This window comes from Bubalus kerabau, chromosome 16 (assembly GCF_029407905.1).
Source record: "Bubalus kerabau isolate K-KA32 ecotype Philippines breed swamp buffalo chromosome 16, PCC_UOA_SB_1v2, whole genome shotgun sequence".
NCBI lineage: Eukaryota > Metazoa > Chordata > Mammalia > Artiodactyla > Bovidae > Bubalus > Bubalus kerabau.
Window position 1 is genome coordinate 8,451,720 of NC_073639.1, and position 25,995 is coordinate 8,477,714.

General features: G+C 45.1%; 1 protein-coding gene across 8 annotated transcripts in view; it reads right to left on the reverse strand.

Moving 5' to 3' along the window:
* Positions 1-25,995, reverse strand: part of TRIM2 (tripartite motif containing 2) — a 132,473-nt gene that overhangs the window by 63,399 nt on the left and 43,079 nt on the right. Inside the window, exon 1 of one of the 8 annotated variants that reach the window (XM_055550895.1) lies at positions 9,471-9,620. The exons of the other annotated variants lie outside the window; for them this stretch is intronic. Coding sequence (XP_055406870.1) covers positions 9,471-9,473 — 3 coding nt within the window. The 5' untranslated portion in view covers positions 9,474-9,620. Of the gene's footprint in view, positions 1-9,470; positions 9,621-25,995 lie in introns of those variants that run through there. 8 annotated transcript variants of the gene reach the window in all.

Below are 25,995 nucleotides of genomic sequence, written 5' to 3' on the forward strand. Positions count from 1 at the left end.
TAGTCTATATTAAACAGAATAGTCTTATTAGGATAGAATGTGTTTTCTCAATTATTATACTTGAAGGGGGTCAAAACATGCCATCTCCAAATAAGCCATTTTGACATCAGGATTATTGTGAGCTGGAGTCAATTGAGAAATAGCAGATGAAGAAGAGCTCTCTCCCTCTGCCATCTGTCTACAAAGGCAGGGCACCCATTCCCATTTGTAAAGGTGCCGGGTATCTTCAATACCAGGAAGAGAAGAAGACTCTTAGTCACCAGAGTGGAGTCTGCACAACAGACTTGACTAAACAACCCTTATCCACCATATACATCCTGGTCACCTTCCCACAATTTACTGTCCCTAGGAGTCCAAACTTTTCCTTTATTTAGTCAATTCTCTACAATTTGTGGTCCTTTGCTGAAATAGTATATAAGCTCTTGGGTCTGACTGCCTCTTCTATTCTGTGAAGCTCCTATCAATGTAAAATTTTAAATATTAAATTGAGAAAGTTCAACAAAACAAATTTTATCTTGAAAAAAAGAAATATCAATAAAATGTGTATATCTTTTTCTTCTGATATCTGTCTTTTGCTACTTTAATTCACAGGCTTCAGGTATGAACTTAAGTGTATAGAAGAAAAATGGTTCCTTCCCTATATACTATTAATATGCAGGAATGGAATAATTAGAAGTTTTCAATAAAAACTTTGTATGTAGTTCAAAGCATTTTCTTTACAACTAAAGGTTTATAGGCTTCATACTAATATGTATTTGTCATGAAGCAGGGACAAAGGCTAGAGGCAATCTCTATTATTTTAAACAGTGTCTGTTGGTGTTCGTGTGGGGGTATCTGAGGGACTGGTGAAGTGAATTAATCCAGAGTAGGTTTCAAAATGTGACAGTTCAGGTCAGCAAAAGAGAATTGGAAGAGGGTAACAAAGAAAGCAGAGGGTTATGAAAGAATAGGGGAGGGTAACATTATAACATAAAACACAACTCCATTTATCACCTTAAAGAATTTCTGGCTTCTGTCCCACAGGGGTGAACCAAGGCTGGGCTAAAATTCACTTACTAATTGTCTAATATTTGCCAAGGTGTCCACAGCTCCCACCCCAAATCCCAACAGAAATGCTCTATTCAAAAAAAAAGTATGACCCTAGGTGGGAAGTAGGGAAGTACTTATGGACTGTTTAAACTGAGGGTCAGTTAGGAAGTCTGCCAGAATGCCAAACCCATGACCTTTTCACCCTTTAAACCACTATACGTCTCCTAGACTTGGGTTTTCAGAAGGCTGTGCTATGGAAGCTTGGTTTACATACATTTTAACTTGATCCAGGACCTGTGTTCACAGAATCAACAATTTCACACTTTCTAAAAGAAACGTCATTTTCCAAGTACAAATGGTGTTTCTTCTTTCTCTCCACTAAATCATCAACTTTTAAAAAGGTATGTCAACTTCCCTGCAGAAATCTATTGGAGAATGGATACAGACACGCCACACCCATTTTCTAGCTCTGTGCCTTCTGGGTAAGCTCTCTGAAGAGCATGATTAATAAATAGATGGGGCTCGTAAAAGCGCCTGCTGTACAAGGGGCACGCTCCAATGGAACTCACTGCATCAGGTAAACGGCGTAGGTGTGACAGATCTAATTAGCCAGCATTATCTGCTAGACTTTCATAGAATGAAAGTACCAGAGTAGAGAGTGATACCCACTGACTGAATTAAATGCAGCTCTTTTCTCAGGAGCTCAAAGTGTTAGCACATCATCTACTTTTCTTTGACTGCATCCCTAAGATATCCCCAAGAACAGTGAAGGGATGCATTTGTCTGGCCTTAAGATAAGGAACGGAGAAGGCAATGGCACCCCATTCCAGTACTCATGCCTGGAAAATCCATGGGCGGAGGAGCCTGGTGGGCTGCAGTCCGTGGGGTCGCCAAGAGTCGGACACGACTGAGCGACTTCACTTTCACTTTTCTCTTTCATGCATTGGAGAAGGAAATGGCAACCCACTCCAGTGTTCTTGCCTGGAGAATCCCAGGGACAGCGGGGCCTGGTGGGCTGCCGTCCATGGGGTCGCACACAGTCGGACACAACTGAAGCGACTTAGCAGCAGCAGCAGCAGCAAGATAAGGAAACCAAAGCCGGGGGGTTAAATGACTTGTCTAAGGTCATCCAGTAAAATCAGTGAATCAGAAAGTTCGGATTGCAAGCTTTCTGCCTTCTGATAAGTTCATGTTACCTAGTCGTAAGCAAGTTTAACACTTTACTGGGGTGTGTGTGTGTGTGTGTGGCTTATAAAGATGATAGACTTCTCTTTTCAGCAGCACTTACACTGGAACAATACAGAAGACTGGTTTAGACCCTGAGCAAGCATGACACACCAAGCGTTCCATATATATACATTTTAAATCATACTATATGGCTGATTCATGTTGAGGTTTGACAGGAAACAACAAAATTCTGTAAAGCAATTACCCTTCAATTAAATACGGCTTCCCTGCCAGTCCAAGGGTTAAATTTTACGCTCCCAATGCAGTGGGCCCCGGTTCAACCCTTGGTCAGGAAACTAGATCCCACATGCCGCAACTGAAGATTCCACGTGTGACAACTAAGACTCAATGTAGCCAAATAAATTTAAAAGTTTTTTAAATAAATAATAAAAATAAATTAGTAAAATTTTAAAAATCATACTAAACTTTTCAGTTAAAATCAGTTAAAAAGAATTTTACTTTGAATAGCTTTTGGAAATGTTCACGCTGAAACGGAGCAGGATCAAATGGTCCTTGCCCCCATCATGTCCTGTGCCTGCCTTTTGCCTGCGGAAAACTTTAGTCAAAGAGTAAGTTCAATCAGAGAAGTGAGACATGCTGGAACAAAGGGAAACAGTCAAAGGAGACTAAATAATAATAATGTCATTCAGCACAGTCAAGCCAAAGAGCATATTCTTTGAAAGAATCAGTCATGTTGAGTACTGAAGTAAGCAGAAAGAAAACATCAAACTGGATTTTACTCTTTTTTTAACCTTAAACTTGCAATTTTGGCAAGAAAAAAACATTTGTTCTAATCAAATGATCTATGCTGACTAAATGAAGTTTCCTGAGCAGACATTTATATTCTCCAAAGAGGAAATAAAAAACATTTCATTCTAATTTTCACTCTAATTCCATGATAATTATTGTAGTGGGTGAGAGGGAGTCTTTGTTAGTATTGTTAATTTGTATGGTAAATTAAGTTTATTCATTAACAGTAATTTAAAATCATGACAACGTCACAATCAGTCACAAGTGAGCTGTTGAAGACTTCTGGATTTTCAGGACTCCCAGAATCAACACAAAAGGTTTCCAACCCCCAAAGAGCTCCAAACCAAAACTTTGCCAAGATAATGATCATTCCCTGAATATAACTGGATAGCCACAGTAGAAAGAAATTTGACTGCTCCTGGAGGGAGAATGTGCTTAGAAAAATGGAGGCACAAAATGCACTCATTAAGCACTGTGGGAAGCTTCCAACCATCTGAATATGCCACAAGGAGTATCCACAAAACATCTGACGGCCTTTCTCCATCAAAGCATCTGGGCACAACTGCAGATTCTGGTCTCCTTGGATTAGAAAAGCTGTAAATACTTACTGGGTTTCCCTGGTGGCTCAGGGGTAAAGAATCTGCCTGCAATGCAGGAGCCATGGGAGACAAGGGTTCGATCCGTGGGTCAGGAAGATCCCCTGGAGGAGGGCATGACAACTCACTCCAGTATTCTTGCCTGAAAAATCCCATGGACAGAGGAGCCTGGCGGGCTACAGTCCATAGCGTCCCAAAGAGTTGGAGATAACTGAAGTGACTTAGCATGCACGCATGTAAATACTTATCTAGATTCTCAGCTACTGTCCTTTCCCCTTCTTGGTTTCTGAACTGTCTGAGATCCTTCTTACACACATAACCAGCAGAAATTAAGAGCATGGTAATAAAAATCAGAATACAGAACTACTCTTTAGCTGGGGATCTGCAAGACACACATGAACACACCTGGCTGTGCTCTGTCTCTGCAGGAGCCAGCATGCTTCAGGATGCAGGAACCAGCAGCATCTGTTCACAGGAGGCCGACAGAGAGGAACTGATAGGGACGCCAGGGCAGAGAGAGCCTTTTTAAAACCACACCAACAGCCAACATCAGTGTAGTACCGACACGAGCCAGCTGTGAGAGCTCTTGTGTGGGGAGACTAGCTGAGGGTCCTTGCTGGTGGAAAACCAACAGTGCTGCTTACAGCGGGGCTCGCTCCCCACTCAGATCTTTGCTTTAATGTCCCCATCTCAGTCTGCCCACTCTTTTTAAAATTGATACCTGCCCCAGTCTCCTAGCACTTAGCACCCCCGTCCTTGCTCCGTTTTTCTCCCTAGCCCCCTGGTCCCTTTCCAATAAGGGTGCGATGTATTTATTGCGAATATTGCCTCCTGCCCACCCCACCCCCACACTACAACATAAGATTCACAAAGGCAGGGATTTTTATCTGATTGCTCTGCAGTAGTCTCGGCACCCAGAACTGTGCTTGGTACATAGTACACACATTTTAAAAAAACTTTTTAGTTTGTATTGGGGCATAGCCAATTAAGATGTGACAGTTTCAGGTGGACAGCAAAGGGACTCAGCTATCCATATACATGTATGCATCACTCCCATGCAGGCTGCCACATAACACTGAGTAGAGGTCCATGTGCTAAACAGTAGGTTCTTGCTGGTTATCCATTTTAAATACAGCTTCTCCATTTTAATATGGAGAAGGAAATGGCAACCCACTCCAGTATTCTTGCCTGGAGAATCCCAGGGATGGAGGAGCCTGGTTGGCTTCTATCTATGGGGTCGCACAGAGTCGGACATGAAGCGACTTAGCAGCAGCAGCAGTAGCACCAGTGTGTACATGTCCATCCCAAACTTCCTAACTATCCTTTCTCCCCATCCTTCCCCCAGAAAGTTAGTTCTCTAAGTCTACGAGTCTCTTGACACATTTTTGTAAGTGGACTGAATGAAAGTGTAACACGGGAATAGACTCAGTCCCAGCAGAAAAGAGCAGCACTTGCTAAATTACAAGATGAAGAGCATGGTTATTACCGGGCACTTGAACATTTTCACCCGAAATCAGACGTTACCTGCCTTCCCATATAAGTCTAATGATTAGCAACATAAACCATGATCCAGAAGCTAAATATTTAGTGACACATTTGAACACTCTTACAAATGCAGGAAAAGAAATTGAGAACTACTAAAGACACATATGCATGGAAATAAAAAAAATCTAAGAAGGTTGACACATAAATTCCATGTTAGTGGGGACTTGCCAACTAAACACAGCTTGTGTGGGTAAAAACAACGTAACCATCAGATAATGAAATCCCTGGGCATAGAAAAATCCTGCCCCAGCATTTCCTTCCCCACATCATCTCTGGTATTTTGCCTGATTCACTTTCTCAAATCTACAACTTGGTGGAAATTACAACCAAATGGAAAAGAAGAATTTGATAGGAGGAGATGAAATGAAAGAAAAATGCCTGCACCCACAATTCCACAGTTGAAACCATATCTCCCACTCCAAATTATACCACTGAGATCGGAAAACTATCCAAACCCTTTATTTCTGACGGTAGAGTGATGAAGAGTAGGGAGAGAGGATAGAAGAGAAAAACAGACTGAAAACGTCTTCTGGAGAAAGGGAGATTGGTGAAAGCTTGTGTGGCTGGTCTAAGAAACATGGTTGGGAAACAGGTCAAGAATCCTTTGCAAAATCAAATTTTAACATGTGATTTGTGGGTAAGCGGCAGCATATTTGATTATATGTCATCCTAAAGGCACTAGACTCCATTTCCATTGTTTAATTTTATGGCATTCTTGGATTATGGCTTCTCTTTGTGGAATTTAACTGAATTTATTAATATAGCTACTTTTTTTATTTTTCTTGGACCAACAACAATGGTGCAGATGGGCTTAAATCAACTTCCCAAGAAGTTAAAAGCCTTCTTTTACATTTATAGGAAGGAGCTCTTGAACCACTGGGATTACCTATAAACTTACAGTAAACTACCTTTTACCTGCCAGAGCAGGTGGTACCTGGAGCTCAATGTACAAATTAAAATACAATTCAAAAAACAAGGTACTTTTAATTTTTCAAATTTATGAGCATATTATTATCCACTTGCAATGAAATCTGCATTGTTACTGAGGACTCAACTGGAGGAAAGAAAAGAGGACAATCTTCAGTGAAATTAAAACAGGGTGACCTATTTCCAGTTCAATCAAGCCTCTATCCCAAATGGGCCATTTTGTAAATTAGAAAAGCCAGATGCAGTATCTTTCTTGATGGGAGGAATGTGAGTGTGCGCGGAGGCGGGGCAGGGGCCTCAGGAAGCCATCGGCTTTAACTTCTGTCTCCAGGGAGGCGTGTGCCCAAGCTTTCCAAGGGTTCTCCTTCCCAGGGTCAGATGTATGACAGCTCCCCCAGACTGCTGAGCTTGACCATATGGAAGCTGATTTTTAAGTCAAGCCCCCAACTTGTGATATGACAGTTTATGCCTGTTTCCTCTACCTCTTTCTTTAGTTTGCCAACATTTGCCATTGCCTTCTTCCTGAAAGTACTCACCTTCCGTAGTCAGTTCTTAAGATCTGCTTTGGGTTTTCTAAGTTCCAGAAGGCTAGGTCTGTGTGATGGGGAGTGTTAAGTCGTCAGGCTAATTGACATTCATCTGACAGTGCCCTGGGACAGGTCAGGGTGAGTTGGGTCTCCTCTCCCCACATCCATCACCTTGCCAAGTCTCTTCCCTTGCTTTCCTTGGGGACTACACAAAGAGGCTGAATATTCTGGGGAAAGGCAGAGGGCAGCCAGGGCCCTAAGCCCCAGGAGGTGGGTGAGATTAGCGAGAAAGGGGAAGAGAAATCTATTCTACATCGGAACTTCAAAAGACACAGGCATATATAGCAGCAATACGTTTTTCCCCCGGAAGCATATTATTTAAATCTGTTGTTGATTAGAATAAATGTTTACTTAAACTAGTAAGTTTCTAATAATAATAATAAAAGCACTTAGAAGAATGGAATCCTCAATAGAGAATATGAAGGCAGAGTAGGTAAAGTAGAAAAGGGGAGACTGACATGTAAAAAGCAGGAATGAATATCTCCTCCAATGATGTTATTTGAATAATTACATTTGGTTTCTTTTTCCTCAGTATTTGGTCTAATCTGAACCTGCAAATTCTTCGAGGAAGCCTGATCTGGTCAATTCTGATAAACTGCATAATAATGATATTCAAAGAATCCTAATAGCAGATCCTATAAATCTACACTAAAATTCTTATATAAGTAATAAAGGGACACAGATGGTATTAGATTTTTTTTTTGAAAAGTAATCACGGGTGTGTACAAATGAGAATTTTACCACAATTAGAAGTAACTTGGTCACATTTTTTAAAAGAAAAAAAAATGACTGTAAAAAATTTGTGGCAATTTTTTAAGTTTGGAAGTATTTCTCTCCTATACATCTCAATAATACACATAAATATTTGGCTGAAGTCTTAGTTTTATCAGAGAGGTAATGAAAAAAAAGCACAAGGGAGTCTTAAAAATTAAGCTTAGTTAAATAAATAGCTACATGTTTAGGATTTTTTTCTACTTAATAAGGATAGGTAAAAGAAAGTCCTGAGTTTAGAGAAATTAATGTCCAAAGAAATCCAAGTGAAGGACATTTTTACTTTAGTAAGACAAAGAATGAGTATTTTTTTTACCATATTTCACAAGCAACAAAATCACTCAACTTTTGTTATCATATAAATAAAAAATTAAGTCATCCCAGGATTATAACATTAACTATGGTGAAAATATGTATGGATTTTATTCTCCATTTTAAAATGTGTGGGTTATATATATATGCTGTGTTCTTGTTTCTTGAAACAGCACATTCTACCAGAGAACATTTTTACATTCAGCAGTGTTTTAACCTTTCCAGTGCCAACCCCTCGTGTCTTTCTAGGAGAAAACTGGAAAGAAACACTTGGAGGTTTAGGAAAGGCCACTGTTCACATCTCTGCAACAGAGATGCTTTCTCCACCACGGCACACACGAAACTTCTCATTGTGTGCTCACTCTGGAGGGGCGTGCGTTATTTAACAACACAGTGGGTTAGGAAGGATGCTGCTAAAGCATCTGTCCAAAAATACTGAAAGGCTCCAGGAAACAGGTTCACAGTGGACAGGAGTGAATCCTAATACTTAGGAAATCGATTCAAGAATCTGGGCAAACAAATGGCTTTCCTTACACAGTCTGATTAAAACAAAGCCGAGAACAAAAAACCACTCACAATTTACTCATGAGGAATAAAACTACTGTAAGATGATCTAAACCAAAGAATTGAACTAATAATGTTTAAAATGCCTTGTTCTGAATCTATGGACCTGTTCCTTAAAGCTGATAGTGAAACCATCTTTTCTTAAGACAGAAATATCATTTTACCTTTGGGTTCAGAAATCTACTAATTAACATTCAATTTTTAATTTAAAATAATAGCCTTCCTACTTGCTCTCCTAATCCCCTGCCCCACACCCCAATAAGGAATAATGGCAGGGTGGGGCATCGTTGCACAAACAGCTCTTGGATACAAAAATGATGCCTACTGTTTCAGGAAGCAAACCTAAGGTCCAACCCAAGATCTTTTTTTCCCCCTTTCTATGTAGTGCTGCCATTGAACTCCACCCAGATTTGAGTCTATTTCAAAGGCAGCAAAAAAAAAAAAAAAAAAAAAAAGTCAGAAAAGGCCCCAAATGTTCTCCTGCACATTTTCTGATCATCAATGGCATTCAGAATTCAGAGGGTCGAGTCATGCATTATGAATGACTGGGTTTCCAATGGTAACTGGGAACTGTGGCACTCAACCCCAGGGTTCCCTAACAGAGGACTCAGTGGGGGAGGGTCGAATCACACAGTCTCCTCTACCCTGGGGTACTGAGGAAGGAATCCTGCAAATTAAACATTTCATCCCCATTTTTGTACCCAACAGCAAGATGCACAGGGAAAAAAATCTTATATTTAAAATAGGCCTATATACACATTAAAATAAAACTAGTAAAAATAAAGATCCAGTTAGATCACATTAGAAACTTGATAAGAAAAATCTGGCATGATGATCGCCCTATTCTTGCTAATTTGATGCTTTTGTTTAAGCAGAGTGGGTCTCCCTCTGTCTGATAGTTACAGAGCATACTACATCACCATTAGAGAGAAGAGAGGGGTAAACGCCAGAACAGAGGCAGCAGGATGAATTAGTTATTCCCCTGGCCTAAGACTAAGCAGCATGAACACCGAGGACCTACCCATTTCTGCAGACAGACTAATGAACGACATCTTCCCCCACCTGGCGCTGCAGCCCGCAGCCACCCAAAAGAACAATGCGCATTTCTGCTCTCTCTCGAGTCTGGAAGCACCATGCAAAGAGACTGGTTAAAATTCCCTACCATGCAATGCAGCCATCATCAGCAGCCCAGCATATCTTCTGCTCTATGGAGTGATGTGCCAGCTCATGAACAGAAGACAGGAAGAGAAAAATGGAGGAGACAAGAGAAGGCTCAGGAAAGTCGGCAGGGACGTTTCTGGGTCATTAACAAGTGGGAGACCCCTTTCGGTATTCAAACCAATCAACCTTTATCTCCCAGGACATCTTTTTCTCACTCAGCGTCTGTTGAAAAGACTGCAGCAGACCAAGCAAGGGATTATGGGATCGGGATGCAGCAGCGAGCTGCAATGAGATTCGTGGGTGGCTTGCGCTCCCCTCTGAGTCAGCAGTCAGCTGTTTCCACGCTCCTGTGCTGGGCCGCGGCACCATCACCAGAACCGGGCTGCACGGTTACCAGGGGGAGGACTGTGCATAGCTCCCTGCGCCCACAGCCGACAGGCTTACCAACCAACTGGAAAGAGGGTGTGCCGCTAAGTAAGCGAAAGGGGATGCAGTGGCGAAAGATCCCAGGAAGAAATTAGGCACGCGGGAGCTCAGTAGGAAAAGTTCGAATTTAGAAGGCTGTTTGGGTGGAGCTGGAGAGCACAAACTCACTTCCCTTAGTAAGGAAAAAAAAAAAATCTATTTCCTTAGATTTTTTAACTAGCTTGAAACACCAATGCAAATTTTTTTAAAAATGCAAAACAGCCCAGTTCAATAAGGCTCTACTTTTTCCCTTCTTGGTCTTACCCAGGAAAGGGTCTATAAAATACAGTTCCTCAAAGTCAAATCATGCAAATGATATTTCTCTGTTTTTTGTCATTCTAACCATTCAGAAAAAAATCATGTAAGTCAATATTTCAGGGGGCCAACAGAACCTTTTGTTTTTCTGATGACGCCAAAGTTCTCAAAGGTTAGAAACTTGTCAAACTTGTCAAAATATTAACATAACTCCTCTATCAGGTCATTTAACTGATCCTGAAAAGGCTTTGGTAACAAAAATGACCAGCAAGAAGCCACATAAAAAGTTAGGTCTTCATATTACAAACAATACTTTAGAATATAAAAATCCTATATATCAGAATGGAATCCATAATCATTCCCTTTCTATAGCAATGGAGCAGGGAAATGCATTGCTTTCTATTCCTTTGTTAGTTACTAGTTTAAAAGTAGACACTAATTATTTTATTTAAATGATAAAAACTGAATTTGCATGTTTAATAACATTAATATTCATTAAATCCTTTCCATGTAATCAGGCATTGCAGCAAGCCCGGTGAAGGGGCACTCAGCTCTGCAGAGGGGCAGGAGGGGAAGGTCACAAAGAATTTGGTGGACTTGACAAATTCAGAAAAATGCAGAGACATGCCCAAATTGACATAGTACACAGTTCTCAAAAGCCCAGGTTAACACCTGCTTTAGAAGTTTTGTTTTTTAACAGCTTTATTGAGATATAATTCACATACTACACAATTCACCCACTTCAAGTGTACAGTTTTCATCATTTAAAAGTCTACAAACAATAAATGCAAGAGAGGGAGTAAAGAAAAAGCAACTCTCCAGCACTGCTGCTGAGAATGCAAACTGGTATAGCCACTATGGAGAACAGTATGGATACTCCTTAAAAAACTAAAAATAGTGCTGCCATATGATTCTGCAATCCTGCTTTTGAGCATTGATCTGGAGAAAACTCTAGTTTGAAAAGATACATGCATCCCAATGTTCACAGCGGCCCTGCTGACAACAGCCAAGGCGTGGAAACAGCCTAAACACCCATCGACAGGCAAATGGGTAAAGATGTGGTAACTATATACACATACATGCACCACAGAACACTACTCAGCTATGAAAAGAAGGAAATAATGTCCTTTGCAGCAACATGGATGGACCTAGAGATGATCATACTAAGTGAAATAAACCAGATAAAGTCAAGTATCATGTGATATTGTTAGGGGAAGCACACTGATTGAAACTGCCCACCCTGGCCAGGTACCATAGTAACCATTTGCATGAGTTGTTTTATGACAGGAGATCCTGATAAGGAATACGGAACTAATAAGCCACCACCAACTGGAAGAGTTCGGGAAAGGTCGAAAGGAGACACCGAGTGTCCGTCCACTTCCCAGAATCCCCCTCGCCAGCATCCATCTTGGCTGAGTGATGCGTGCGCCACCAGGGAAGACTCTGAATTAGAATGATTGGCCAAAGACCACCCGGAAACTAATCCCATCACCATAAAACCTGACATTGAGAGCCACGTGGCAGAGCAGTTCTCCTGGGTTCCCTTACCCTACTGCTCTCCACCCGGGCGCCCTTTCCCAATAAAATCTCTTGCTTTGTCAGCACATGTGTCTCCTCGGACAATTCATTTCTGAGCGTTAGACAAGAGCCCAGAGCCCAGTTTCCAGCCCTGTAAGGGGTCCCTTTCCTGCAACAATATCACTTATACATAGAATGTAAAAAAAATGATACAAATAAACTTATTCACAAAACAGAAAGAGACTCACAGACATAGGAAACAAACTTATGGGTACCAAAGGAGAGATAATTTAGGACTCTGAGATTAGCAGATACACATACGATTTTATATATTAGCAGATAGAAAATAGTTAAACAACAAGGTCCTACTGTATCGCATAGCAACTATATTCAACATCTTATAATGAAGTATAATGGAAAAGAATCTGAAAAAAGTATAATTGAATCACTTTGCAGTACACTGGAAACTAACACACTATAAATCAACTATACCTCAATTTTAAAAAAGTTTTTTAAAGCTGTTCCCTTTAGCTATTACTCCCTACTTTCCCATCCCCCACAGTCCTAAGCAGCCACTAATCTACTTTTTGTCTCTATCTGTTCAGTTCAGTCACTCAGTCGTGTGCGACTCTTTGTGACCCCATGGATTGCAGCACACCAGGCTTCCTTGTCCATCACCAACTCCCAGAGCTTGCTCAAATTCATGTCCATTGAGTTGGTCATGCCGTCCAACTAAATCATCCTCTGTCGTCCCCTTCTCCTGCCTTCAGTCTTTTGTCCCTACAGATTTCCCTATTCTGGCCTGTTACACAAATGGGATCATATAATAAATATATGGGGAAACAATGGAAACAGTGTCAGACTTTATTTTTTTGGGCTCCAAAATCACTGCAGATGGTGACTGCAGCCATGAAATTAAAAGACGCTTACTCCTTGGAAGGAAAGTTATGACCAACCTAGATAGCATATTCAAAAGCAGAGACATTACTTTGCCAACAAAGGTTCGTCTAGTCAAGGCTATGGTTTTTCCTGTGGTCATGTATGGATGTGAGAGTTGGACTGTGAAGAAGGCTGAGCGCCGAAGAATTGATGCTTTTGAACTGTGGTGTTGGAGAAGACTCTTGAGAGTCCCTTGGACTGCAAGGAGATCCAACCAGTCCATTCTGAAGGAGATCAGCCCTGGGATTTCTTTGGAAGGAATGATGCTAAAGCTGAAACTCCAGTACTTTGGCCACCTGATTCGAAGAGTTGACTCATTGGAAAAGACTCTGATGCTCGGAGGGATTGGGGGCAGGAGGAGAAGGGGACGACAGAAGATGAGATAGCTGGATGGCATCACTCACTCGATGGATGTGAGTCTGAGTGAAATCCGGGAGTTGGTGATGGACAGGGAGGCCTGGCGTGCTGCGATTCATGGGGTCGCAAAGAGTCGGACATGACTGAGCGACTGATCTGATCTGATCTGAATAATGTTGATCTAGGGGTCTGCCTTACTTCACTTACAGAACAGTTCCAAGGTTCATCCATGTGGCTTGTATCAGCACTTCATTCTTTTATATGGCTGAAAAATATTCCATTGTACAGATAAGCAGATGGATATTTTGTTTATGGACATTTGGGTTGTTTCAACTTTTTGGCTGTTATAAATAATGCTGCTATAAACATTCATATATGCTGCTGCTGCTGCTAAGTCGCTTCAGTCGTGTCCGACTCTGTGCGACCCCATAGACGGCAGCCCACCAGGCTCCCCCATCCCTGGGATTCTCCAGGCAAGAACACTGGAGTGGGTTGCCATTTCCTTCTCCAATGCATGACAGTGAAAAGTGAAAGTGAAGTTGCTGAGTCGTGTCAGACTCCTAGCAACCCCATGGACTGCAGCCTACCAGGCTCCTCCATCCATGGGATGTTCCAGGCAAGAGTACTGGAGTGGGTTGCCATTGCCTTCTCCGATAAACATTCATATATAGGTGTTTGCTAGAAGTTTACAATTTAATTAGAATCCACTCTGGGAACTAAAGGCAGGCACATCCCATGCCAAGCTACAACGTCTTTTTCCTAAGACAGGCTATCACAACAGTCCCTGACTTCTTAAGACAGGACTCTCCTCTCCTCTTGTGTTTCTGATGAAATTTACTGACCATGATGAATCCAGTAGCCAAATTCATCGAAATCTAGTCCTCCCCTCTGACATCATTTCTTCTGACCCCTCCTCTCAACCCAAACTATGGGGCATACACTTGGAGTGAGTCTCTGTTCTCACAGGACGGTGAAAAAGTGGGAGGGATCCTTGGTCTTGTTGCCCGGCTTGCAGTCAGAGAAGCTTCACCTACTCACTCAGTCACTGAAGGTCTAGCATGTGCCAGGCATTGAGCAGGCTCTGAGGATAAAGAGACAAACAGAACGGTGGCTCAGCCTTCAGGAAGATCACCGTTCAGAGTGGGAGATGCATGAGTAAGCAGACAATTGCAGTTGGGAATGGTTAAGTCCTTGACTAGTGGTTTCTAAAGAAACCACTAGTTTCTTTAACTATAGATTCTTTCTGGGTTGGAGTTGCATTGAGACCTTCTGCAGCCAGAGGGTAAAGCCCCAAGAGCAGAGATGAGCCCAAGATCCTTGAGTCTGCTGCGTGCCGTGCAGACTTCGTGGTGCTGTCGGGTCCCCCGTCCAGTGTTTCCCTCCAGTTGGATAGATGTTAGAGAGCTAACTGTCCTCAGCCAGTTGGACTGTGGTCACTCAGGAAGTATACAGACAGTGCACACGTGTAAGAACACGAGAGGTGCTAATAGAACTGGGCTTGGCAGGACCCTGGGAGATAGAGAACTGAAATTTACTGATGTATTACGTGTCAGGTTCAATTCAAAGTCCTTTGTGTACAGTCTACTTATCTCCAATCAAGGACATCTCTGCTAGAACATAAACCTCTTAGGATGGCATTTAGGGCCATTTATGATCTGCCCTCTGCCTTCCTCATTTTTTTTTCCATGTTGTAGCCTCCCCAGTCACACTCTGGTTCCTAAGTCATGCCACCATGCGTTTTTAAGCAGAATTTCTCAACCAGGGAAGGGCACCGATCCCCCTGATGGAGCCGTGGGGTACGCATTCAGGAATGGGAAGGGGCATTTTTGACTGTCCTACTGATTATGTGTCTGGGGGCTGGGGGTGGGGAGATACTACTGAGGTTTAGTGCCTGAGGCAGGATGCCTGCCATCCCCCAGCACACGGGAGGGTCTCCTACAAATATCTCTGTCCCCTCACTCTGCTGAAACCAATGTAGGAAACATACCGCTTGTTCTGAGAGGAACACGCAAGCTCTTCTGACTCCTCTCCTGGGTTAACTCCTTCAAGTCCTCCAGAACTCCACAAAGACAGCCGCATTTTAGGAAGGATTCCCTGTGGCTCCTTCCATCCCAGACCCTCCCATCCCCATGTGGACTGGGTGTCTGCTCATGAGCTCCACAGCATCCCTTGCTGGAAACTACTGCCAGCTCCATCTCTTACCTCTAACTCCACAGCCCCTATGCAGTGCCTGTCACATAGCAAGCAGCCAGGAAGCAGATGTGCAGTGACAGAGCCCTACAAATGGATCAGCGATACAACATCATGGAAAGGTTCTGCTCATCTCAGAGCTGGAAAATAGTTGGATCAGACACCATTATGGAAAGGCAATTCTTCGTACCTGCTTTGTGGTTTAGAATTTAGAAAGCACCTTCATAATACAAAGCAAAGCAAACCCAGAGACAGAATTTAACAGGGAAGGACAAATCTGACTCCATATTGGATCTGTTTCTTTTGCTTTAACTTTTGTATTCTATTGCCTTTGCTCTAAGTTAAGAAGGCTGTCTACAGCCTGAAATATACAGGATGGCCCTCTCTCAAGGCTCTGGCCTTTAAAAGTATAACACTTTTCCATTCATATAAGAAAAAAAGTTGCAGAACAGAGAATAATGTCTTTTAGGAGGTTTACAGGAACATTTTGACTGGATAGCTGCGAGAACAAAGGATTCTGGTACCAAAAGGTTTGCTGCAACCAACCATACCCCTTCCCTTTTTAGTAGAAAAGAAGCCTGGGGAATTCCCTGGGCACCAAGTGGTTAAGACTCTGCACTTTCACTGCTGTGGGCCTGGGTTTGATCCCGTCAGGAAACTGACGTCCCTCAGTCTTGTCCGATTCTTTGCAACCCCATGGACTATAGCCCACCAGGCTCCTCTGTCCATGGAATTTTCCAGGCAAGAATACTGGAGTGGGTTGCCATTTTCTCCTCCACGGGATCTTCTTAACCCAGGGATTGAACCTGGGTCTCCTGTGTCTGCTGCATTGGCAGACAGATTCTTTACCACTGAGCCACCTGGGAAGCTGGAATGGTATAACCAAAAAGTAGATAAATAAAACAAAATAATGACTCTGTTGAAACAAAAAAAAAAGCCTGAATTCTAACTTGGGGAAGATGGTTGTGTGGGGCACTAGTCCATCATCTTGACCTGCTGGCTTTCTGAATACAGTTGCTGCTCCTTGCCCCAACAACTTGCCTTACTTATCGGCCTGTCATGCTGTGGGCAGTAACAAGAGCAGGTATCTTATTACTTTAGTGGAAACCGAGGTTCAGAAGGTTTACAAGACCAGCCCAGAGTGCAGCGGCCATTGGGCAGTGAGCTGAACTAGAGTTCGGGCCTTGTGGCTGGCATAGCTCTTCTCTCACGGTGCCACAATGCCCCTCAAGGATGGGCAAAGGCCGGGACAGGGGTCAGCAAATCCCACAGTGCAACAAAGCCAGCTGGCTAGAGAGGGGATGTCTTTGAGGGAAAGGTAAACGCAACCAACTAGGAGGAGGCAGCCTAAAAACCGGGAGCCTATAGAGTCGACCTAATAAAATCGTCATTTAGTTGTTGTTTTATTTTATAATCTTTGTTTTCAAAAGCCTTTCTGAATATTGTTGCCAAATGGTCTTCTGAAAGAAGATGGTAAGGAATGATTATTTCCAGTCCAGGGTTGAGTGACTGGAGAGGAGATATTGTTAGGATGGATTTTACAGATCAGTACCCCACAAGTGACCCCTCAGAACCAGGCTCTTCCTGTCAGTCCAGACTCTTTGCAACTGACTTGGGTGAATGGTTTGGCTTGGACTCCAGGAGGCAGTCCTCTCCTCTCCTTTGGCAGAGGCAACACAGACCACTCACCCTGGAGTCTAGGAGTCATTCTTCAGTGGGGTGGAGAGGTCCTATACCAAAGGGGACTATTTGAAAATAATGGTTGATGAAGCAGAAACGATCTTCCCTATAAAAGTGTCCTTGCAAAGAGAGATGGCCCAAGTTGGCTTTAACCTAGTGGGGTTCTGTGGATGAAGACAGAACCAGCTGACCCAGTTACAGCCCAGGAACTCACACCAGAACTCATCTTGGAATTACCATTTAATTTTTTGGGGGGGAGGGGGAGTGGGGGTTACCATTTAATGTCATACATTTTACATATTATTATTTGCCAGGTGGTGTACTAGGCAGTGATGACCCAAAAATACATGAGACATGAGCAGAACTTCTCAAAATCACTCCTGGGGACAGAGTTTCCTGCCTCCAAGTCACAGGCATGTTGATTGGGTCCCAGGTGTCAGGACAGCCCTTCCTAGACAGGCCACACCCAAAGGTAGTGGGGTTTGCAACTTGAACATATCTTTTTGAGGGATGTAATTCAACCCCTAGCCTCTACTATGGGTGAAAAGCTACCACAAGGCCTGGGCTGATGCAGACCCACCTGAGAAGGGCCTGGCTTTCCCGTAGCAGCGTTCTCTCATGAACCGAGTTGATATACATGGAGAATGTTACATCTGCCTCATTCTGGTGTCCATGAGTGGAACTCCGAGGTGGCTGCACAACTGGAATGACGTAAAAGGCGGGTGGGAAAAGGGGGCTACGACTTGTGCTCTCCTCCGCGGGCTTTTATCTCTGGTACACATTCCAAGTAGGGGAGCGGGGTAAGAAGCTCTGAGCCTCGCAACATGGTGAAGCTGCTATGCCGCCTGCTTTGCCTCCTGTGCCGATGATTACTAACCATACTATTACATTAAAATCTCTGTGTCTTGTGGGTCTGGTTGGCAGCTTGAACCCACAACCATGCTGTGTTGCTGGCCTTTCCTTATCTGAGTTTCTTCTTCTTGCCCTCAGAAGCCCCTTCTCAGCCCAAAGATGTCCTTCACACAAAAGACTGAAGCAGAACACGATTCTGCAATCCATCAGACATCCCAGCAGCATGCTAACCCTTCCTTATTCTTTGTCTTGCTCTGACTATGACAAAAATAACAAGCAAAAGCAAGCGAACAAAATGCTCTTTTGTTTTACTGTTCTTTGGCCTCAGTAAGTTTAAGTCGACCATCTGTCCTCAGCATCCCTGGAAGAGAAGCTCCCAGTCCTAACTCTGGGTCCCTAATTACTGATGTCCATACTGATGAGCACATCAAGACCAAGGGTTGTTTTTCCCTCAGCCAGTTTCACAATCACACTTTTCATTTGGACAATTAAACCCAAGGCAGCGCCGAGCTCCAGCTTGCCTCGGCGGTTTACCTTGTTGAAGTAATCACCGCAGTGGCTCTGACTACCAGGTTGGGATTTAGAGTCCGGGATTCTAGGCGGCAAACTTCCCCCGGTGACTGCCCTGCCAAGGCCGGGGCCGAGGCCCAGCCAAGCCCTGAGCTGGGAGGGCCACAGCCCTGACCTGAAGGTCCCGGGGCGGCTGCGCTGCTGGTAACGCCTTGCTGGACCCTGACTCCCTCTTCCCCGCGTTCCTGTCCCATAAAAAGGATTATTTTTTAACCAAGATATAATTCAGAGAGAACCTTACAAAAGTTCATGTCTGTTGACCAAGTATTTCCGCTTCCAGAACTCTAGTCTAAGGAAATAATCCCAGGTGGCGGCCAATCTCCCAGAGCCTGGCTTCCAAGGCCAGGCGGTGCCCGGAAACAGCCATCGGTCCAGACGCAGCCCGGGCGCGGTTCCTATGGCAACAGGCTCCGCCCCGAGGCGGCCGGCTCTGTAGAAGCATCCACCGCTCTGCTTGCACTCTTTATCTTTCTTTCTCTCCCTGGAGGCGTCCTTTTCTAACCTTATTTCTCACCAGGAGGCAAGATCACTGTATGAAATAACTGATTCATGTGGTGGTGATGGCAGCGCCGAGGAGGGCGGGGAGACTCAGGCTTTTTATTGCGGCGACAGCAATCAACGCTGTGACAGGGACCACCGAGGCCTGCCCCTCCCGCAATGCAGGTGCGCCCACTGCGGCTCTTTCCCATCCCCTGGGCTGCGCCTCGCCTCTCCTGCCTTCCAGGCCGGCAGGCTTCTGCATCTGAGCTATCTTAACCAAGGTGCCACCGGGTCAGGGTGGGGTTTTCTCCGTTCACAGGCCTGAGTTTCCTGAGGATGTCTACAGCTCAGTGCCCTAGCGAAGGGTGGTACTCAAGGAGGAAGCTGGAAACCTTGGCAGAGGGAATAATCTGAGGATGGTGAAACTTGGCACCACCCGCAGGAGGCTGCCTCCCCCAGCACCTGTAACCAAGGGAGAGCATTTTCCTAAGCAGCCTGTGAGGCACACGCCGCACTGGTCACCTTATTAGAATCATACTGCCAAAGTCAGCGTGCAGCTGTGATTTAGGCACTGACTCTGGAGGCACATCTGTATTTGCTCTGTGTTCAGGCTGCTCATTGCCTCTGTAAGCGCCTTTGTGAACTGTCACTTCATAAGGCTGTCGTGATGATTCAATGAGCATGGAGGGGCCCGAGCGCCAAGCTCAGGGCACAACATGCTCAGCCCTCAAGTCACTGCGACCAGGGCAGTGGCGGGGAGTGTGGGCTGCAGTGCCAGGATGGGTTTGAGCCCCCACTCTGCCACTGATGAGTTTGAGCAAGTCCCTGAGCCTCTCTATGCCTCAGTTTCCTCATCCATACAATGGGCACAATAACGTGGCTCATTGGGTTTGTGTGGGAACCGAATGGTTTAGTCTATGAAGAGAACCCAGCCCAGTGCCTGACGCACAGCAAGGAGTCTGTTCATGTACTAGGAGAGCAGAGGCACTGGCAGTATCGCCTCTCCTAGGCTTGAGCTCCTTTAGGAATGACTAGTGACTCTCTTGTATTCCGAGAGCCTGGCTCATGTAGGGGCTCAATAAACATTGATTTTTTGGATGAAAAGTTAATTCTCTTCTTATGTCAACTAAAACAAGTCAGGAAACGAGAGTGGGCAGAATCATGGAAAATCAGAAACGATGTATGTGTCCACTTTTATCATCCTGGAAGGACACAGCCTCCCTCAGCCTCAGCCACTTAGCAGTGGTGTCTCCCACCGGCTCTCACACATTTGAGGAAGAGGCTACAGCGCTACTTTGTTGCTCTGGGTGAGTCCTCACACTAACTCTTAAAGGTAGGCCAGCCCAGCAAGGAAGAAGGTCTCTGCTCCCGTCCCTCTGGCTTGTTCTTGTGAGAAAGAGCCCTGGTACTTTCTGCTGGTCAGCGGCCAGTGGACATGAGTCCTCACCGGTCAGCTGCTCGCCTTCAGACCCAGTAGCCTTCTTGGAAAGATAAGAAGAAAAAGGATTCCTTTTGGCACCTTTCCAGAGTCAACATTTCCCCTTTGAGGAAAGCCATCCTCTCTAGATGTGAGAATTGGGGGCCCTCACTTCATGTCCTCCACTGAATGGACCTGCTCTAAACACGGACTCATCCAGCTTTCTCCCTCAGCAGTTAGCAGCGTGTCTGGGCTGGGTGCCAGGAAACCACAGAGCAACCAGAGGTGAGGGGAGCAGGGGCAGGAGAGGAGCAGCCAGACCATAGCAGAGGGGGGTGTATGCATGGGTCAGGTCAGGCCTGGCAAGTCCAGGGCACCCTGTATCTGGTGCTGTGGGCGTCAGCTTGGTGCCAGGTGGAGCCATCCACAGCCCGATGGCCAATGCCAGGGGCATCCCCACTCTTCCTCAATAATGTCTTTCCTCTTCCTGTTTCTCTTCTCCCCCTGTTCTCCTGCCTTCTCCCCACTGCCCACCCACTTCCTTTACTCCACTAGCTTTTAATTTCCCTCCACTATGTCCTGGGTGCTGCGCTGGGGTCCACATTCAGTCATCATCCTTAAGGGACTTGTGCACTCTTATGTGATGCAAACATAAAGTCTCAATTAAACATAAATTAATGAAAATAAAAATAAATTTGATCTCAAACAACTTTTATCTATGGCCTCCACCTCAGACCCAGCAAGGATGCTCATGGGTGTCCAGCTGACTGGGATGGCATTCTGCACTGGATGATGTTCCAGACTCTGGAGTCAGACATGCTGCTGCTGCTGCTGCTGCTAAGTCGCTTCAATCGTGTCCGACTCTGTGCGACCCCATGGATGGCAGCCCACCAGTCTCCCCCATCCCTGGGATTCTCCAGGAAGGAACACTGGAGTGGGTTGCCATTTCCTTCTCCAATGAGTGAAAGTGAAAAGGAAAGTGAAGTCACTCAGTTGTGTCTGACTCCTCGTGACCCCATGGACTGCAGCCTACCAGGCTCCTCCGTCCATGGGATTCTCCAGGCAAGAGTACTGGAGTGGGTTGCCAAGACATATATGTGTGCAAATCCAGCTCTGACACGGGCCAGGGATGTGATGTGGGGGAAATTACACAACTTCTCTGACCCTCCTTCTCCTTCTCTGTAAAATAGTGATAGAAGAGTTACACCTGTAGGGTTGTTATGAGAATAAGTGGATGCCTGAAAGATGCTGAGCATGGTGCCTGGCACATAGTCAGACTCAAAAGACATCACTATGGTGGTGGTTTTAATTACTGAAGTCCAGGGGTCAGAAAGCTTTCTATGGAAACATTTTAGACTCTGTGGGCCACACAGTTCCGTGTTCTCTGTTACAACTACTCAACCCTGCTGTAGAGTGAAGCAGCCACAGACAGAATGTGAAGGGCCATAGCTGTGTTCCAGTCAAACCACCTTTATAAACACTGATAACATCTGTAAATTTCACACGCGCAGAAAATTACTTTTCTTCTGACTTTTCTTCACGAACCATTACAGCACAGTGGCTGGATGTGGCCTGCAGGCCTTAGTTTGGGCACCCGGGAGCAAGCCTAACGAAAGGGTTGGCACTTCCTTTCACCTATTTTGCCTCAAAGGGAAATCTAGTTGGTAGGTCCGTAATACCCATAGACAGTGTCTACTTCAAGCCCGGCTAACTTTAACAAAGGCACAAACCAACCCAGAGACAGGGAAAACCTCATCAAGGAAAAACAATACCTACCTTTATTTGTGCACAAGCAAAGACAAGTAAACAACACCTTCAATTTACTAGTGCCCAAGATCAAAGATCGGAGAAGGCAATGGCACCCCACTCCAGTACTCTTGCCTAGAAACTCCCATGGGTGGAGGAGCCTGTGGGCTGAAGTCCATGGGGTCGCTAAGAGTCGGGCACGACTGAGCAACTTCACTTTCACTCTTCCCTTTCATGCATTGGAGAAGGAAATGGCAACCCACTCCAGTGTCCTTGCCTGGAGAATCCCAGGGATGGGGGAGCCTGGTGGGCTGCCGTCTATGGGGTCGCACAGAGTCGGACACAATGAAGCGACTTAGTAGCAGTGGCAGCAAGATCAAAGACAGAAAAGACAATTCTCTCCTTAGGCACACAATCGCCCTGTGTTTTGTGGACAAAGGCAAGCTGTTTCCACAGGAGCGAGAACTGGCCCTGTGCGTACTTCACTTCTCAAGGCTGGGTGCGGAGACACCAGCTGTAGGAAATGTCACAGAGGGTCACAACACCCCTAAATTTTACACGGAGAGGATGAAAGACTACAGAATGGACGATGAGTGAAGAAGGCTGGGGAAAATGAGGGCAGGCAGGAGGGACCCAAGCCCCCTGCAGATAAAAATGCAGATGATCCACTTGTAGCACAGTCAGAGGCCCCAGTCGTGCTGGGCAATTCCTAGTCCCTGGCTCTCCCGCCTCCTCCCGAACTTCCTCAGTGTCTAAGGATGGAAACAGGAATTTGTGCTTCACTCTCCACTGTGATCTAGGATGGAGTTTATTCTCTAGTTCATATCAAATTCCTCGCAGGCCAGACAATCTTTCTCGATGCTGTAAAAAAACCATATTCCAGGTATACTGCAATTAACAGTTAACTTCTTTCCCTTGCTCCAGAGGAAATGCAAAGGCTTTCTTATAAAGCCATTCCAAGAATCCAATCTGTTCTTGTACATCTTTTAAAAACTATACACACTAATGTACTCAGTGCCACTGAACTGTACAGTTAAATATGGTTAAAATAGTATATTTTATATGATGTGACTTTTACTACAATAAAAAAATTTTAAACTATACACACTCCTATATATAAAAAAGAGATAACCGACAGAACATACTGTATAGCACAGGGAATGCTACTCAACAATATTTTTTAATAACCTATAAAGGAAAAGAATCTGAAAAAAACATATTTGTGTATAACTGAATGACTGTGCTGTACACCGGAAACTAACACAACATTGTAAATTAACTATACCTCTATAAAAAATAAACTTCAAAAGCATGACTGTGTTATTTATGTTCTGGTCTCATTACTGGATGAAGAACCTACTAACCCTGACCCACGGAAGTGCTGACACGCCCTCAAGGTCGGATGTCATGCTAACACCCTCTAGCTGGCAGGGACTCTCTAGCTGGCAGGGACTCTCCTTGGGAGGAGCACGGCCCAGCCACAGACACATATATAGTTCAAGTCATCCCTAACCTGCTGGCTCCCTGCAGAACTGCCTCTTTAACTGCTCTCTAATGTGGAAAGCAAGCAAGGCTTCTTTAGAAAGAAAAAACTGAGAAGCTGGGCTTTGGGAAGGAACGTTGGCCAAGACTGCACCAATATCCCTCCCCTCCCCACCCGTGAGCACAAGCCCGAGGTCAGAGAACCTGGCCTTTTCCTTCACCTCTCCCTACCACAGGGCGTGGCACAGGTTCTCTCTACAGGGACGTAAGCCATCCCTCTGTCATATAGATCGTCACATGACCCAGATCAAGGGCAGAAACTGTTACTTTCTAGTCGCACTGGGGGCTCAGGTCATCAGCCCAGCTCTTGGCCTGAATCCTGGTCCACTTTCCGTCTTGCCCTGGCAGAGCATCTCCACCAGTGACTGGAAGCAGGAAGGCACAAGACTCTCATCCTTTCATAGAATCAGAGGTATTTAAAGTTGGAAAGGAGGGCTCCCCTGGTGGTCCAGTGATAAAGAATCCGTCTGCAAATGCAGAAGACACAGGTTCGATCCCCGATCTGGGAAGATCCCACCTGCCGCAGAGTAACTAAGCCCATGCACCGCAACTAGTGAGCCTGTGCTCTAGAGCCCGGGGGCTGCAACTCCTGAGCTCACACGCTGCAGCTACTGGGGCCTGCAAGCTCTGGTGCCCATGCTCTGCCTCAAGAGAAACCACTGCAACGAGCAGGCCATCCACTGCAACTATGGTGCCCCCTGCACAAATAGAGCCCGCACGGCAACAAAGACCCAGCACCGCCAAAGGTAAATAAATGAAATTGTATACATGTATATAAAACAGTAGGAAAGGACCAGAGAGATGACACAGTCCCATAGTTGGAAAGCAGCAAATACTTTCTCTAAAGACCTGGTCCTGATCTTAGGGACCCTGCCAACATGCTTGCCTCGCACTTTGCTGGGTCCCTGACTCCTCTGTTTGGGTCAGGGACCTGGAGCTCTGTGGTCCCTACAGCAAGGCAATATCCACTCCAGATCATCATCATGTAGACAAAGAAACAGGCCTGGGGAGGTGACGAAACTCCCCCCAGGCCATACAGTTGGCGCGGCAAAGCCTGACCCTGGGCATGCCTCTGTCTCTCCAGCTGCCCCCTGCCCTCTCCGCACAGGCAGACCTGCGGAGCCATTTTGCAGGCTGGCCGGGTTTGATTATGATCCCACCAGGTTTCATCATGATTCTGTTAGTTTTCTGGAGGCTGATCCCAACAGAGATGACTGGAAATACAAGCACAGGTGTATTTCTTGGCAAGTGAAAATAGAAAACTATACCGAGCAATAACAAACAGCTCTCATACTACAGCTGGCCTGCTTGAAGAGTCAAAGGTTCAGAATTTATGAATATGCAAACCCTGCAGTCAAACAGCAGGAGTCCCCAAGACAGCAGAGAAACAGGAAGCTGCCTCAAAGGATGAGAGTACTAAAAGGTTAAAACGCTGGCCGTCCACTTGGCAAAGGGCAGGGACAAAATAAACCACAACATCCTGTTGGAACGGGATTCACAGAGGAGGCAGGCTCCTGGGAATAGAAAGGAAAAAAAAAAGATAGAAGACATAATAGAGGATTATCGACCAACTTTGCACAGCTAGGAAGGTGTGTATCTTCAGGATGACCTTGACCATAAAAATCTGACACTAAAATAAACACAGAAGAGTGGAAGTTAAATCGTTAGCTGCTGTGTAGACTGCTCAGGAAGCCCTGTAAGCTAGTCAAATTTGAGAGGAGCATAAAGTGGTAAAAGCATACGCAGATTTACTTAAGAGAGTGCGGTTGGCATCAGATGGCCAGTGTGTTCCGACCCTTCTCTCTTCTGTTCCCTGATGGCCCCAGTAGAATTTCCATTCTATTTTAAAAAGCCATTAACTCATGCTTGCTTGCCCCCAGAAATGGAAGAACCTAGTCTTAATTTAGTCTTGCCCATAAAGCTGATTCGTGATAAAAACAGGTTTCATTTCTTTCTTTTAACAGTCAGGGCTCTCCTAGCAGCATTCTAGGACCTTTCTTCCCATGCCATCAGGTTTCTGCTCGTCCCTGCATCATTCTCTCTCTATGATTTCTGGCTTTTCAAGAGCCAGCGAATTCATCACCTCATGTCCAAATTTTGAGATTTCAAGGCCAGAGGAAGAGGCTGCTTTTCGTTGGTAAATGGCAAAATGGGTCTTCAGGAGGGAAGAGTAAGCTCCCTTCAGGGCATGCTGAGCCCACTGCCCTACTGCTTGGGGCCCCCACCCCCAGATGCAAGCTTGTCCCTGCACCCTTGGCTCTCTGCCCAAATGATGCCTCCTCGCTGGGGCCTCCCCGACCCTCTCATCATAAGTGGGTATCCCCCACCCTTTGTTTTTTAGCACTTTACTGGGTTGGAATGACATAATTATTTGCACACTTGCTTAGAGCCACCTTCCCCACCAACCTGTAAACTCCATGGGGACAGGGTCCTACCGCAACGATGGACAGGGTCCTACCGCAACGATGGACAGGGTCCTACCCCAACGATGGACAGGGTCCTACCGCAACGATGG